Source organism: Carassius carassius, chromosome 50 (assembly GCF_963082965.1).
Source record: "Carassius carassius chromosome 50, fCarCar2.1, whole genome shotgun sequence".
In the NCBI taxonomy this organism is placed as follows: Eukaryota; Metazoa; Chordata; class Actinopteri; order Cypriniformes; family Cyprinidae; genus Carassius; species Carassius carassius.
Genome location: NC_081804.1, coordinates 9,314,437 through 9,330,229, shown reverse-complemented (window position 1 = coordinate 9,330,229; position 15,793 = coordinate 9,314,437). Strand labels below are relative to the sequence as shown.

The 15,793-nt window shown below is 40.0% G+C and overlaps 1 protein-coding gene across 2 annotated transcripts in view; it reads right to left on the bottom strand.

Annotated features, from left to right (window-relative positions):
* The window catches only part of LOC132133127 (hepatocyte growth factor receptor-like), a 45,028-nt gene that overhangs the window by 22,175 nt on the left and 7,060 nt on the right, over nt 1-15,793 (bottom strand). For both annotated transcript variants that reach the window (XM_059545857.1, XM_059545856.1), the window contains exon 3: nt 6,172-6,363. In XM_059545857.1, coding sequence (XP_059401840.1) covers nt 6,172-6,363 — 192 coding nt within the window. The remainder of the gene's footprint in view (nt 1-6,171; nt 6,364-15,793) is intronic.

Here is a 15,793-nt window from a genome sequence, read left to right as displayed (position 1 = left end):
TGGACTGTAAAAATTGACAATGTACTAAGGAGCTATTTCTTTCAGGAGTTATTTCTTTTTTATCCTTCACTGGGGCAATACAATGTAGTCAGAGCAATTGACAACTTTGTTTTATAACATGAATAAAAGCAATTGATTTAGGTGCTGCCATGCCAAAAGCATTTTTTATTTTATAAGCTCTGCAAGTACAGATTTACAGGAACACAAGCTTCCAAAGCCATTGTTGGAGGGAAATTCCTCGTCACATATATCTTTTAATATATATATATATATATATATATATATATATATATATATATATATATATATATATATATATATATATATATATATATATATATATATATATATATATATATATATATATATATATATATATATATATATATATATATGGTATTAGCGCAGGGGATAAGACGAATGCCTGTTGTGTGAGAGACCCAGGTTCGAATCCACTGTGAAACGCCAGTGTGTCCCGGAGCAAGACACTTAACCTCTAGTTGCTCCAGAGGCGTGCGACCTCTGACATATATAGCAATTGTAAGTCGCTTTGGATAAAAGCGTCAGCTAAATGTAAATATATATATCTTTTTTTTTAATACTTATTTTAATATTGTAATAGCAATTACTTTTATATACATAATTTTACAGTTATAATACTATTAATAAATTGTAAATTAATCATAGTCTATAAATATAATCTATATAGTCTCTCTAGTCTTTCTCTCTCTCTCTCTCTCTCTCTCTCTATATATTTATATATACAGTACAGACCAAAAGTTTGGAAACATTATTTTAAATGTTTTTGAAAGAAGTTTCTTCTGCTCATCAAGCCTGTATTTATTTTATCAAAAATACAGAAAAAAATGTAATATTGTGATATATTATTACAATTTAAAATAATTGTTTTTAAATTTATTATACTTTAAATGATCATTTATTTCTGTGATGCAAAGCTGAATTTTTAGGATCATTATCACATGATCCTTTAGAAATCATTCTAATATGATGATTCATTATCAAAGTTGGAAACAGTTCTGCTGCTTAATATTTTTTCAGAACATGTGATACTTTTTTAGGATACTTTGATGAATAAAAAGTAAAAAAAAAAAAAAAAAAAAGAAGCTATGTTTTTACATACACTACTGGTCAGTAATTTGGGGTCAGTCATTTTTTTTTCTTTCTTTTTTTAAATAAAATCAATACTTTTATTCAGCAAGGATGTGTTAAATTGATAAAAAGTGATAGTAAAGAAAATATATTATTAGAATATATATTATTATAATTTTTTTTTTATTTTGAATAAATGCAGTTCTTTTTAACCTTTTATTCATCAAATATATTAGACAGCAGAAGTGTTTCCAACACTCATAATAAATCAGAATGTTAGAATGATTTCTAAATGATCATGTGATAGACTGGATGTTACATGTGACACTGAAGGCTGGAGTAATGATGCTGAAAATTCAGCTTTGCATTGTCACAGTGTCTGGGTTGTGTTCCCTGGGTTTCCACTAGGTGTCCTCCTTTCTCACGGTGTCTGTCTCCTTATCACTTCCTGTTCCCTTATTTGGTCACCTTCCTCCTGTTTAGTAATTGATTGTTCCCCACCTGTCTCCTGTTCCCTCATTATCCTTCTGTGTATTTATACCCGGTCTGTCTGAGTCTGTGTTACGGAGTCCTTGTTTAATGTTGATCGTTATTCATGTCCGTCGCTTCTTGCCTTGCCTTGCCTTGCCTTGCCTTGCCTTGCCTTGCCTTGCCTTGCCTTGCCTTGCCTTGCCTTGCCTTGCCTTGCCTTGCCTAGCCTGGCCTGGCCTTGCCTTGCCTTGCCTTGCCTGGCCTTGCCTTCGTGTCTTGTTTATGTTATGTTTGGATATTCTGGTTGTGACCCTGCCTGGACTGTTTACCCCTTTGGATTACCCTTTAAATAAATGACTTAGCTGCGATTGGTTCCCTCTCCCGTGTTATCTGTAACACCGAACGTGACAGAAGGACTCCGTCACAGTAGGAACCAGCGGTATGTCGTTTTTCCGTTCCCCAGCCAAGATGGCGGAGCGGCGAACCAAGTACCTTCGGTTGACCGCTCTCCGCCAAGAGGGCAATGAAGTGGGTGCCCTGGCTCAGGTGTTCTGGTCCCTGGCCGAGGGCATGGGCTACAACGATGCGGCCCTCAAGGACTATTTCAATGGCGGGCTGGATGATCCAGTGTCTCAGGAGGAGATGGCGCAGTTAGAGACACTGGAATTCTGGGAATTCGTGCGCTACCTGCAGCATCGGCTTCGGTGGGATGCCCCAGCCACTTCTGTCTCTTCCGGCGGGGTGGTCGTCAGCCCAGCACCACTGCCCAGGATGGCAACCAGCCAAGCGCCACAACCCAAGATGGCCGCCAGTTCAGCACCACTGCCCAGGATGGCTACCAGCCAAGCGCCACACCCCAAGATGGCCGCCAGTCCCGCACCACTGCCCAAGATGGCCGCTAGCCCAGCGCCAATGCCCAAATTGGCCACCGGTTCAGCTCCACAGCCCAAGATGGCTGTCAGCCTAGCGTCACAGCACCAGATGGCCGTCAGTCCAGCGCCACAGCACAAGATGGCCGCTAACCCAGCGCCAATGCCCAAATTGGCCACCGGTCCAGCGCCACAGTACAAGATGGCCGCCAGTCCAGCGCCACAACCCCAGATGGCCGCCTGCTTAGCACCACAGTACAAGATGGCCGCCTGTCCAGAGTCATGGCCCAAGATGGCTGCTTGCCCAGCACCGCTGCACAGGATGAGAGTCTTAGCTGACCCTCCGGAGTCGAGTCAGGTTCCAGTTGACCCTCCAGAGTCGAGTCAGGTTCCAGTTGACCCTCCAGAGTCGAGTCAGGTGCCTGTGAACTCTCCAGAGTCGAGTCAGGTGCCTGTGAACTCTCCAGAGTCGAGTCAGGTGCCAGTGAACTCTCCAGAGTCGAGTCAGGTGCCAGTGAACTCTCCAGAGTCGAGTCAGGTGCCAGTGAACTCTGATCCTCCAGAGTCGAGTCAGGTGCCAGTGAACTCTGATCCTCCAGAGTCGAGTCAGGTGCCAGTGAACTCTGATCCTCCAGAGTCGAGTCAGGTGCCAGTGAACTCTGATCCTCCAGAGTCAGGTGCCAGTGAACTCTGATCCTCCAGAGTCAGGGCTAGTCACCGCTGATCCTCCAGAGTCAGGGCTAGTCACCGCTGATCCTCCAGAGTCAGGGCTAGTCACCGCTGATCCTCCAGAGTCAGGGCTAGTCACCGCTGATCCTCCAGAGTCAGGGCTAGTCACCGGTGATCTTCAAGGACTGAGTCAAGTCACCGGTGATCTTCAAGGACTGAGTCAAGTCACCGGTGATCTTCAAGGACTGAGTCAAGTCACCGGTGATCTTCAAGGACTGAGTCACGTCACCGGTGATCTTCAAGGACTGAGTCAAGTCACCTCTGATCTTCATGGACTGAGTCAAGTCACCTCTGATCTTCATGGACTGAGTCAAGTCACCTCTGATCTTCATGAGCAGTGTCGGGCCAGCACTAATCTTCTGGAGTCCAGTAAGGACACCAGGGGATTACCAGAGTTTCGTCGTCCCGTTGGTCCAGCCGCATGGAGGTCTGCTCCGCCTTGGGGGGCTCTGGTCCTGACCACACGGTTGTGGTGGTCTTCTGCTCCGCCCTGGGGGGCTTCCGTCCTGACCACACGGTTGTGGTGGTCTTCTGCTCCGCCCTGGGGGGCTTCCGCCTTGACCACATGGCTGTGGTGGTCTTCTGCTCCGCCCTGGGGGGCGCCACATGATGTCCTTATGGATTTCTGTTTTGTGTTTCTTGGTTTCTGTTATGTTTCTGTCTGTTCCCCTCAGTGAGTCTGGCCCTCCGTCCCTCCCCCTGAGCCTCCACCTGTCCGCCTCCCTCCTGGTCTGTGTCGTGTCTTGTCGTGGAGCGTCTGGGAGCCGCTCCGTAGAGGGGGGTCCTGTCACAGTGCCTGGGTTGTGTTCCCTGGGTTTCCACTAGGTGTCCTCCTTTCTCACGGTGTCTGTCTCCTTATCACTTCCTGTTCCCTTTGGTCAACTTCCACCTGTTTAGTAATTGATTGTTCCCCACCTGTCTCCTGTTCCCTCATTATCCTTCTGTGTATTTATACCCGGTCTGTCTGAGTCTGTGTTACGGAGTCCTTGTTTAATGTTGATCGTTATTCATGTCTGTCGCTTCTTGCCTTGCCTTGCCTTTGTGTCTTGTTTATGTTATGTTTGGATATTCTGGTTGTGACCCTGCCTGGACTGTTTACCCCTTTGGATTACCCTTTAAATAAATGACTTACCTGCAATTGGTTCCCTCTCCCGTGTTATCTGTAACACCGAACGTGACATGCATCACAGGAATAATTTTTTTTTTTTTAAGTATATTCAAATAGAAAACTATTATTTTGTAATAATATTTAAGTTGTAATAATATTTCACAAAATTACAGTTTTTTCTGTATTTTTGATTAAAAAAAGCAGGCTTGATGAGCAGAAGAAACTTCTTTCAAAAACATTAAAAATAGTAATGTTTCCAAACTTTTGGTCTGTACTGTGTATATATATATATATATATATATATATATATATATATATATATATATATATATATATACAGAAATATATATATATATAAAAAAACATTTTTTTTAAATATATTTCTTTTAAAATTTAAATTATCCTGTGTCTTTGTGCTGCACAAATACAATGTGCTACATTCATGATTTCAAAACAAGAGCCCAGAGCTAAAACTTGGCAAGTTTCATGTGGCCCAGAAAGTTTCCAATAGCATTAAGCCATGAAAGGATTTTGAGTCCCAGAAGCGACCAAGCTAAGCCAGGCTTAATTAAGCCGGCAATGGCAGAAAATGGCTACAAATGGACCTGTAATTGAAGGAGCAATGTTACGCACTCTGGGGGAAAATACACACTGGGAAGCCTTAATAACTGTGTGAATTACAGCTCATTGTGTATGTAAGGGAAGTCCTGCTCACAAACACAAGGCAAGGTGTTGAGTTTTTCTCACTGAGAGTGTGGCAGAGCGGGAGCACTTCCTCATACAGAATAAGGACCACTGGGACTGCTACTGCCCTGTGCCCCCCCAACCTTCCCAACCATTTAAAAAGCTTGTGGGGATCGTGAAACTCTCATTCACACAATTACCCACTACTCGCATTCCATATTTTACTCAACTTCATCAGTCATTCTCACAATCGTTTTTTTTTGCATTCTCATTGTCAAGGTCTCTTAAACACTCACCCACTCTCTGTCTTTGTAAAAACTCTCGCTCAAATGGGACAGCTGGACTAGCACTCACCCCTTACCAGGCCTCAACATCCAGACAAAAGAGGTGAGAAAAGTTGAGAGGAAAAATGTTAAAAAAGGAAGAGAGAAAGAGAGGGAACGACAGCTGCAACCATTCCAAGAAAATGCCATGCGAGGACGTGTCATCGCAGCCCAGTGCTTACTATTAACGTACCATTCGGTTTCTCTGCCACGCTTTCATGCAGCTGTCATCATTTCTCTTGCCACTCATTTCTCAAACATCTTCCTGTGGTATTTACAAAATACCATAAGTCTCTATCAAAAACTTTTGTGAGCAAATAGTCCCATTTTTGGTGCTCAGCCTGGACAGATTCAACATTTGGGTCAGTGCCACTCTTGCACAATGAACATGTTGAGAAAACATTGATAGGGAAAGGGATAGGGATTTCACTTTGGGCGCTTTTAGATTGGAGAGCTGGTATAGTGCTACCCAGATGTCAAAAGTGACTCAAATGCAAACAGGAAAAGACTAAATTTCCCAACCTGACACTGGCACCTGTATTTTCCTTCATATGGAGCTGCATATGGACTAGCCACGTACTTACATCCTGTCTATTTACATGCCCAATAAAACTGGGAAATAGTGTTGGCAACAACAGGACTTTGACAAAAAAAAAAAAAAAAAATTGGTTTTAACTGTAGATTCTGCAAACATGTCACCATATCTTTTCCCAGAATGAGGTCAGCCACACTTCTTCTAGCACTACAGCACAAGCTGAACTCATACATTCAATCTAAATGCTGACTTTCATGCTAATTCAGACATTATGTAAGTTTAGCTTTAACAGTAAATAAATAAAATACATTTCAAAAAGAAGCAAAAGCTAACATGGCTCACCTGGATGACACGGCCCTCAGCTGTGCCTAGGCTGACCACAGTGTGGTTTTGGATGGGTACCACAGCAATGGAAGTGAGAAGAACTTTCCGGAAGCGTCCATGAAAGTAGTCCCGACGTGGGTTGGTGCTGGTAGCCTCTAGCCGGTAGCCTCTTTCATGTTTGCCACAGCTGAAGGAATCTCCTGCAAAGCTCTGGTAACAAAAACAGAAACACACTGACAAGTTAGACAAGTGGTATTTTACCTGGCAACAAGCAGAAGCCCTCAATAGCCTATTGGCGTGGATGAATTCGGCGGTTTTGCCATTTTTTCCAGAGGACTGGCCTCAAGTTCACCATGCCAAATGTAATTTATGGGTTAGATACTTGTGTAAAAGAGTGACTTAGGCCCCACACAGTACAGCTACATCTAAGCTCGGCATCTACCGTTTAATCCTGGCCAATGCAGTTGCATGTTTTTCCCCATGGTGCTTGGATCATCCTTGCCGCATTCTGACGGCTGTGCTCACAGATGGCAGGAATTCATGGGAAACTGTGAGGAACACTGGGCTTGCTGTTGCTCTGTTAGAGCTCCGATTGTGGCCAGCTTTGTTTGGCTGGGATCTCTACAACCTGTGGAGTTTTGGAAGTTTCAGAGAGGCTGTATGGTCCCCGGGATATAAAGGGGCCATATTCATAACACTTCTGTAGCATTTAATTCTTCCCACCTAAAGTACACTTATAATGCCGAAAAACGTTCAGAATTACATTTTAAAGGACTCTCTGAATTAAAATCTATTTTTGTTACTGTACATTGAAGGCTGTTTTGTATATGTGCTGTATTGTATGATGATCTCTGTTATGATTATGATTAGTTGTACCTGCATAGCTCGCACTGTCATTCATTAGGGCAGTCCAGATTGATTAAACCAAACAGGCACTGAGGGAGGAAGCTTTGAGTTGTGAATATTAGATAATCTGTCAACTTATTATTTCAAAAGTAAAAATAAAAAGCCTTTTTTCCCCTTTAAGAAAACTATACTTACATTTATTGACTATAATTAAAAGGATATCTCAACTTTTAAAGATAAATCTGTCATCTTTTATTCATCTTCATATAATTTAAACCTGTACTATGATCTTCTATGGAAAAAGAAAGGTGAAATTTTAATGACAATCTTGTCCGCTTTTCTCAACATAATCAAAGTAAATGGGGATGTCAAGCTGAAAAATTACAAAAGCCATAATTTAAGTAGCTACCAAGCTTTGTGTGAGAGACAGACCACATTTTAAGTCATTATTCCCGATAGTTTGGGGGAAGATTGTTTAATGTTTTTGAAAGAAGTCTCTTATGCTAACCAAGGCTGCATTTATTTGAAACATGATAGAAAAAAAATAGTAATCTTGTGAAAAATGTATTTAAATAATTTTACTTTATTCCAGTGATGGGAAAGTTGAATTTTCATAAGACGTTACTTCAATCTTCAGTGTCACATGATCCTTTAGAAATCATTCTATGCTGATTTGCTGCTCAAGAAACATTCCTCACAAAATGAGGCCTTTGAATATATTGCACAAGACTTATGGATTATGATCAAGATACATAGACAGCTTGACAGTCTTTATTCATTTTCATTATATTGAAAAGATCAACCTTTTGTGTATCACAGAAAAAAAAAAAAACCTTATGGGTTTGAAGTGCTATGTGAGTGAGTAAATAATTATAAGATTAAAATGGACAATTAAAGGAATAGTTCACCCAAAATGCATATTTGTTTTTATCATTCACTGTAGGCTATGACTAACTTTATTCTATGGAACATAAAAGAGGATATTAAAAAAAAATGTCCACAATGGTTACCAAAACTGTTTGGTTACTAGCATTTTTCAAAACATCTTTTTTTGTGCTGTGTAGAAGCATAACAAAAAAAAAGTAAAACAGATTTGGAATGAAATGAGGGTTATTAAATAAAAATTTTAGGTAAACTATTCCCTCTAATTGTCATCCAAGTAGATTTAGAGAGTAACCTGAAAAGGAACAGGGCACCTGAGGACTACACAGTGGTCAAGCTCAAAGGGTCACAGACCATAGTATGAAAGTCATTAATAATTAATAAAACCAAACCTTGGCACCACAGGCCATGACTAAATTGTTGGAGTACACAGAACAGGCGGTTAATGATTAACACCATGCTCACTCAAACTCTTCTCAGATGGTGATTTGTAACACTGTATGGTGAAGGCACCCTGACAAAAACACTAAAAACACATCCATGGAAAATCAGACAGGCATGAAAAGGACACTCCATTCTGTGCCAGAAAAGTTCTCACTCTTATTACCCCTCTTTCACTGGCGATGTTAATAAGACGCATGAGTCAGTGGCATGACTGTGGTTGCTGCTTTGTTTTGAGGGTATGTCTCAAAGGGCTCCTTTGAAGATGCAGAGAACAATACAGGTAGATGATAAATCAGGCCGAACGAGCACTGGGCCCTGCTCTCATTACAGGGCAGAGCGGGATGGCTCAGAGGCTCACAGAATCAGTATACAGGTTAAAAAGCCAGCGAAAACGACTGGGATTACAGGCCAGTTTATCCCAACCCCTGAAGGCAGAAGAGGACTTCTGGTTATTGAGGGAGAGACAAAACAAGAGACAGTGGGACACATGTAGCATTAAGCGGCCAGGGAAATCATCCAAATGCGTAAAAGCCTGCCTTTGATGTGTCTTCAGCAGGGCACGTTTGCTTTACTCGCTTATATAAGCCCACTGTGATCCATCATAATGGCCGAGCTGCCACGTATTTCAATAGGACTTGCATAAGGATGTGTAAGAAAGGACCATGGTTTGGAATTGATTCGGGGGCTCTCTGAAGCCTGACCCATCAGCAGCTGAGCACACCCCTGAAAGTCTGTTTTAGAGAAAGAGGAAAAAAGGTTTGTGGGGTTGTTTTCATAGCAAATAAACTTCACGTTTCGCCATGTGTTTGAAAAGGAAGACATTCCACCACTTAGCTCATGGTATTGCAAGGATCAAGGGTAGAAATTGAAAAACCTAGACAGTGTTTTGACAAGTTTTGGTTGCTCTAATCCCGAGGCTCTTCCAACCGCAGAGTGTCTTGCAGGGTTGTTGAATCTTTGCTCTCATCATTTCTCGCTTCACTTATTAAAAGGAATATTCAGGGTTCAACACAAGTTACACTCAATCAACCACATTTGTGGCACAATGTTTATAGAGTGATGCAAGGGTGATGTATTTTTGTTGGCTAACACTGAAGTTAGCATTACCCTGGTCCCCTTGAAAAAACTGTAACAGGACTTTTCCATAGACTCTTGGATTAATGGAGAAAATATACTCTGTGCACAACAAAAGTTTAGGATTCTCTCATGCTTTGTTCATAAAGACAGTCTTCAAAAATGAACTCAACTTATTAAGTTTGAAGCCTAAATACAATTAACACAAGCAAAAAGATAAAATTAGGCTATAAACAAACTATACCATGATCGCATAACTTCAATGTCACCAACACTAAACTACCGATAACTCTTTCAATATTTGAAATCTATGTTGTAGAAGAAAATGTGAAAACATCTTGAGCTTGTGTTAACCACAAACTTTATATCATGCATTTAACCCCAAAAAAGTCCCATTTTAAAAACACTGAATTCAGGACAATGGAACCAGAAGTGCAAAACTGTTCATTTTAGGGTTTTAGGACTCTATACTGATTAGAACAAAAATAATAAAATTAATTTCACCTTTCGACAAGTTTCCTTTTAAAAACATATTGAGGTTACAGTAATGTACTGACAACAAGAGTATATATGAAAGCACTTGTACAGTCATACATTTTTCAATTAAATTTTGAAAATTATTTGACCTGTAAAGTGGTTTAAACCAACACTGAGTTAGCATGTTATTTTATCACACTAAAATAGTGTTAAAATGCATATTATTTTTTACTTCTCGTGGCTATTCTATTGAAATAGTAATATTGATTACTTTAATATTTATGCATAGGCCCCATTGATGTCCATTGTAAGAAAAGCAGGAACAAATTCGAAATAATTTTTCAAAACATTACTCCACAAGTGCTGTCAATTGATGTCAACCTGTATTGAACCCGGAATATTACTTCATAGTTGAGTATTTTGAGTAATATTTCAAAGAATACAGAAAAATATCTAACAAAAAATAACCTGCAAGAATGGCAGGCCAGTGCGTAGCTCCTCTTTGACATATTAAGCAGCTCTCATTGTGTGCAGCATAATGCTGGAGTGATAGGGTTACTGTGCCCAACCTTTGGTGCTTTATAGCTTTGTGGCCTTTGGCGTCACCTCCAAAAGGCTTGATATGAGTGAAAGGAGATCTGTACGAAACAAATGTCCCCTTCACAGACTCTGGCCCCAGTACAGTTACGACCACTTACAGCGTACATGAAGTTTTCTGGAACGCCACTGCTCCATACTGCCACCCATCAGCTGCTTCTTGACAAAAATAATGTGACCTTTGACTTCACAAAGTTTTCACCAATGTTGTATATGTTTATATGCATGTGGGTAAGATTGTGGTGTGACCCACCTGTGCATTTAAACGGCACGTAACAAAGCAACCCGATTCTTGTGTTTATGTACATTTCTTGGATTACTGGGTCGTAAAGGTCAGTAGGTCAGTCTGGGGAGAATTAGAGAAACTGACAATAATGTGGGATTAGAAGCTGGCAGTCATCATGCAGTCCTGTTGCCTGGTGTGTTAATACCTGTGGACTTCTGTGAGGAATACTTGAAGAGCCTATTGTTAGGCTACACAATATATGAAAATAAATATGATATAAATATGATAATCATATTGCGAAGGCTGAGATCTAATCATTTGCTCGGTTTAATCAGTTTATTGTACACTGTCAAAGTCACACCTTACTTTTTAAAAGTTGTTGTCTGGGAATTTGCCTGTTGTTATTATACTAACTGAAGATTCTGTTGACTCCTATTGAAGTCTTTTTCTTGTTTCCAGTTTTTTTTCTCATGTTGCTTTGCCTCACATTCCTTTTTTTGTTGTTATCTTGTCTTTTTACTCAGTTTTCACATCTCTCATTGTTTACCTCTCGACTTTCTCTCTCAATCCAGCAGTCAAGTGATCTGTCAGCAGGGGACTTTTTTTCTCACTCAGGTATTCAACTGGGAATCAATACACGGCCCAGTACAATGGCTTGTATGTTTGGTAAAAAAAATATAAGTTTATTCAACTGCTCATAGTTAAATCCCATCTAGTGCACTTGAACTTGTTGCTACATGTTACAATACATTCTGCTCAAAAAGCAGCATGTTTGATATGCCTGGACCAAACTAGTGAGAAAATATATTTTGGCACAGTTCATTAATCAAACTGAAATCATGAAAACGCAATTAATCAACGAAATTTGGTAAAACAACAGAACATCAACCTTGATTATTTTTCATTGTTTCTTTGCAGTTGATAAGCTATGAAGCACAGACTGGGTCAACGCTACACAATTTACGCTAGCAAAATTAGCAACAAGCTAATCATAAGTGAGAGAGAGAGCTATCATTGTATTGACATACACTGAAACATATTATGGAAGTACTTATGAACCATGCTCATCCATTCAATTAGATAAACAGACATAAGCAAATGGGGGATAATTTAGTGTGGAGTCCATTCCAGAGGCCGGGAGGTTTGTCATTATTTAATCGTGCAGCATGGATCTATTCAAAGCATTAGCAGAAACGCCCATTCATTATAGTAGTCAAGATGAGCACGCTCAAAACATCACTCTCGGCCACAGTCCATATGCATACTGGAATAAAAACCTCCAGCCTTATGCAAGGAGCATGGATCTGATAAAAGGGTAAAGAGCATGGCTTTAAAAGCATGAAGCGTTGAGACCCTTTAAAAGATCAAATCCAGCCCTTTATGGAAGAAAAGAGAGCCAGAGCATTCAAATGCCTGGTTTGCAGTTGGCCAGAATAATCTATTCCAATCTTGACTGTAAAGGCTTGGCAGGGCCTGCTTTTCTGTGATGATCTTACATTTTTTCACATGTCAGAGGGAGCAAAACGTGCCTTTGACTGGACAGATCAGACACAAGAGTTGAGTTTTATTTTGGGAGCTGTTTAAAGAGTTTCGCAGATTTTCTGTTCCTAATTTCAGCTAATTTATTTCCACGCATGACATTCTTCAGAGAACTTTGCTCCAAAGAAATGCCCGTAAACTCAAAAAAGCTGAGAATGAACATGTGTTAAGGCCATCTTGACACATTTAGTATGCTAAACACTGTTAGAACAATAGGAAGAGACTATTTGATGATAATCTATTGTTATAAGTGGAATAGTGTCTTGGTAGACATTAACACATTAAATGGCTTTTTATCAGGAGTTGGCATGATCCGTCTTTTCTGTAGTTGACACTAAGAAGCAGATATGATGAAATCATTATGTCAATGTAGGCTTTCGCAAAAACACGTTCACTACACTTTCTGAGCAGTGATCGAGGACTTTACTAACAAAGTGCCCTCTTTCTGCCAGGAAAACACAACCAACTTGATAAGAACATGAGCATGCAGCAAATTCTGTCCTTAGTAGTCATACTTCTCAGCACTATGATTCAAAGCGTGCAGGTGGGCATTAATAAACACATCTGTTTGTTTTGAAGTCTATAGGAGGAGAAAGGGGCACTGACCCATCTCTGGTCACAGGCAGGGGAGATGGATTTGGTGAATACAATAGTGAGAAGTGATAACTCTTGCTTCTACTGTTTAGCTACACAACCATTGAATATAACATGAGTAAAATAGTTTCCTTTAACCACAGTCTCTTGACATGCTCAGCGCATGAATCATATGTCCTTTCTACACTAGGAGAACTGAATGATTTTTAATGGATCATGAACATGTATTCTGCTGATGGTTCTGTTTATTGACTCAAAAACATACAGCACAACCAGCATATTCTGATTTCTGAATACACGATTCTTATGAAACAGTTCTTTATAGTAAATCAAAACATACAGCCACTGTAATTCAATTCCCAAATGAATCATTCTTATAAGCGGTGAATCAAAAACATAGAGAAAGGTTTTTGTAGTCTGATTCCTGAATGAATCAAAGCACAACAAGACCAGAGTGAATGACCCTGAGTTAGTTGATGCTTTTTAGTATTTTTTTTTTTTAAACATACAGAATGATTCATTAAATCTAGTTCCTTAATGACTCTCTAAAAAGAACTGGCTCATAATAATCTAAAACATACTGTACAATGGGACCAGTGAATTCCTATTCCCAAATGAATGAGCCGGATCTTTTCTGAATTAAAATACTTTCAGTATGAATCAGTCAGAGCAGTTACATACTTATTTGAATGTCTAACTATTACTAAATGATGGTTCATATAATAATATGCAGTAAAAGCTAAAATAAAACGACGGGTTCTGTTGTAATCACTGTGTTTTTTAAAATATTTAATTTCATTTATTAAATTAATTAAAAAAAAAACATTAAACATGAGAAACCAATAAAAAGTTTGAATAAATGCACAATTTGACAAACTGTATTAAATTTATTTCTGATTTGTTGAAACTTTATTCCTCAATTGTTTTAAAAATGGTATTGAAACCATGAATGAACAGGAATCATAATCTGAATCTAAAAAACGAATCATGAAATTCCTTTTGATTCCCATCCCTACTCACACTGCTATAAACCCTGCATGACTGACACCTGAAGACCACTCCATTAGCTGACCAAACACTGGTTGTCATTCCCTACAAAATTCACAAGCAAGGTATCAGGTAAAAGCTTGTTATCTTTTCACACAATCACGCAGGCTGTGTCTACTGAGGGATAAGCTTGAGAATACCTAGCTGAAATGCTGAATGAGGTGGAAGAGCAGCCTCAGATAAGCTCTTATTTGTGGTGCATTGTTGAGTTCTTAGCAAAGCCGCGTTTCCACCGCAGGAACTTTACCCAGGAACTAGGCACTTTGGGCTGGTGCTCGGTGTGTTTCCACTGCAGGAACCAGGATCTAAATAAAGTTCTGGGTAAAAAATTGCCCCTCAGAAAGTCCCTGCTGGCGAGGTAATACTTTTTCAAAGATCCAGAACTTTCGGGGGCGGGACTTGGGCGCTAAATGTCAGAAGTACTAGCTGAGTCAAGACTGCTTGGTTGATTGGTTGATTTAACGCAGCATTGTGATTTCAACCACCATTTATTCTGATCATTTTCAAAATATTACTGCTGTTGTGTCATGAAATTTAGTTTTAAAAGTGTTTCAGGTGTGAATGTACTTGTTTAAAACTCAAATCTGCGGTTTATTTAAAAAGACAGCACCTATTTAAAAATGTGTTTCGCCAGTTTCGGACACGGTCGCCGTTACCGTGTTACCGACTAGAGCAGTCTTGACTCAGCTAGTACTTCTGACATTTGCCGCTGGCTCTGATGATTCTTTAGTGGTTAAACATAAAATATAATTTGTTTTGGGTAAACATAATATTTTGTTTCATTGTAATGTAACATTAGGCTATATAGGCCTACACATTTCCCTAAACTACATTTCTGCGGCTATTAATATGTTTAAATGAAAACTAAAGGAGGCAGTGGTGTTTGATAACATATTTCATCTTATTGTAAATATACAGTGAGGAAAATTCCAGTAGCCAAGGCGAGCTGACTGATGTTATCAGGTACGCTGCTGTTTGCAGAATTACCGGACTTGCATCTTCTCGTCCGCGGGAGATCAAACTCCGAAGTCGAACTAGTATACTTTGTATTGAGAAACGTGCACAGACCCACATCACCAGACTATTTGCCTAATCTTGACGGTACTTTAGACCGCGGTGGAAACACAGAAAGCAACCGGTCTGGGGGGAAAAAAGTTCCTGTGAAAAAAAGTTCCTTATACAATTGTTCCGGGTAATTTTCGGTGGAAACGTGGCTCTAGTTATAAAGTAGAATAGTTCCTGGCCAATCCAGTCTGTTCCATTTCTTAAGCACACATTCATTCAAGCTTGTATCCACTGTGTCTGTATTAGCACCAGGGCAGTACAAAGTAATGGTGCTTTTGACCTAGTGGAGGAGGTTGAGTCCTAACAAACCTCGAAAAGTTTATTTGTGGTCCCCCCTGTGTAAGCCAAAACAATTAGTAGAAGTCTTTGAACTGCACCAAACAATTAGTCTGGATTGGTCACACATCCAGGGAGTACTGGGAGTAAAAAAATGAGGAAGTGAAGGTATAGTGGATGCCAGAGAAGGATCAGCATGCCTCTGGGCCACTGACTCATCAGCCTCACCAAAGCAGTCTCTCCCTTCACCTGACACTTACACATGTTTCTGAATTATGCCTAGAGAGCACCGACAAGTTTTTCAAACCTGAGGGCTGTGTTAAATACTGGCCAGTTATCACAATAACGAAGAAAAAAAGCTGTAGTGCAATAAACCTGGAGTAAACAGTAGAGTATGAGCCAATCATACACTTGTTATGTGAAGTTCCTTACAAAAGACAGATTGTAAGCGCAGACGTTTATCAGTTGTGTGCTTAACTGCTTTATGAGACTATTTAAGACACACAGGTGCATTAAAGCGGGAAATCAGTAGCTTCTGGGAAGAGAAAACAAGTTATTTCAAAACGGCAAAAT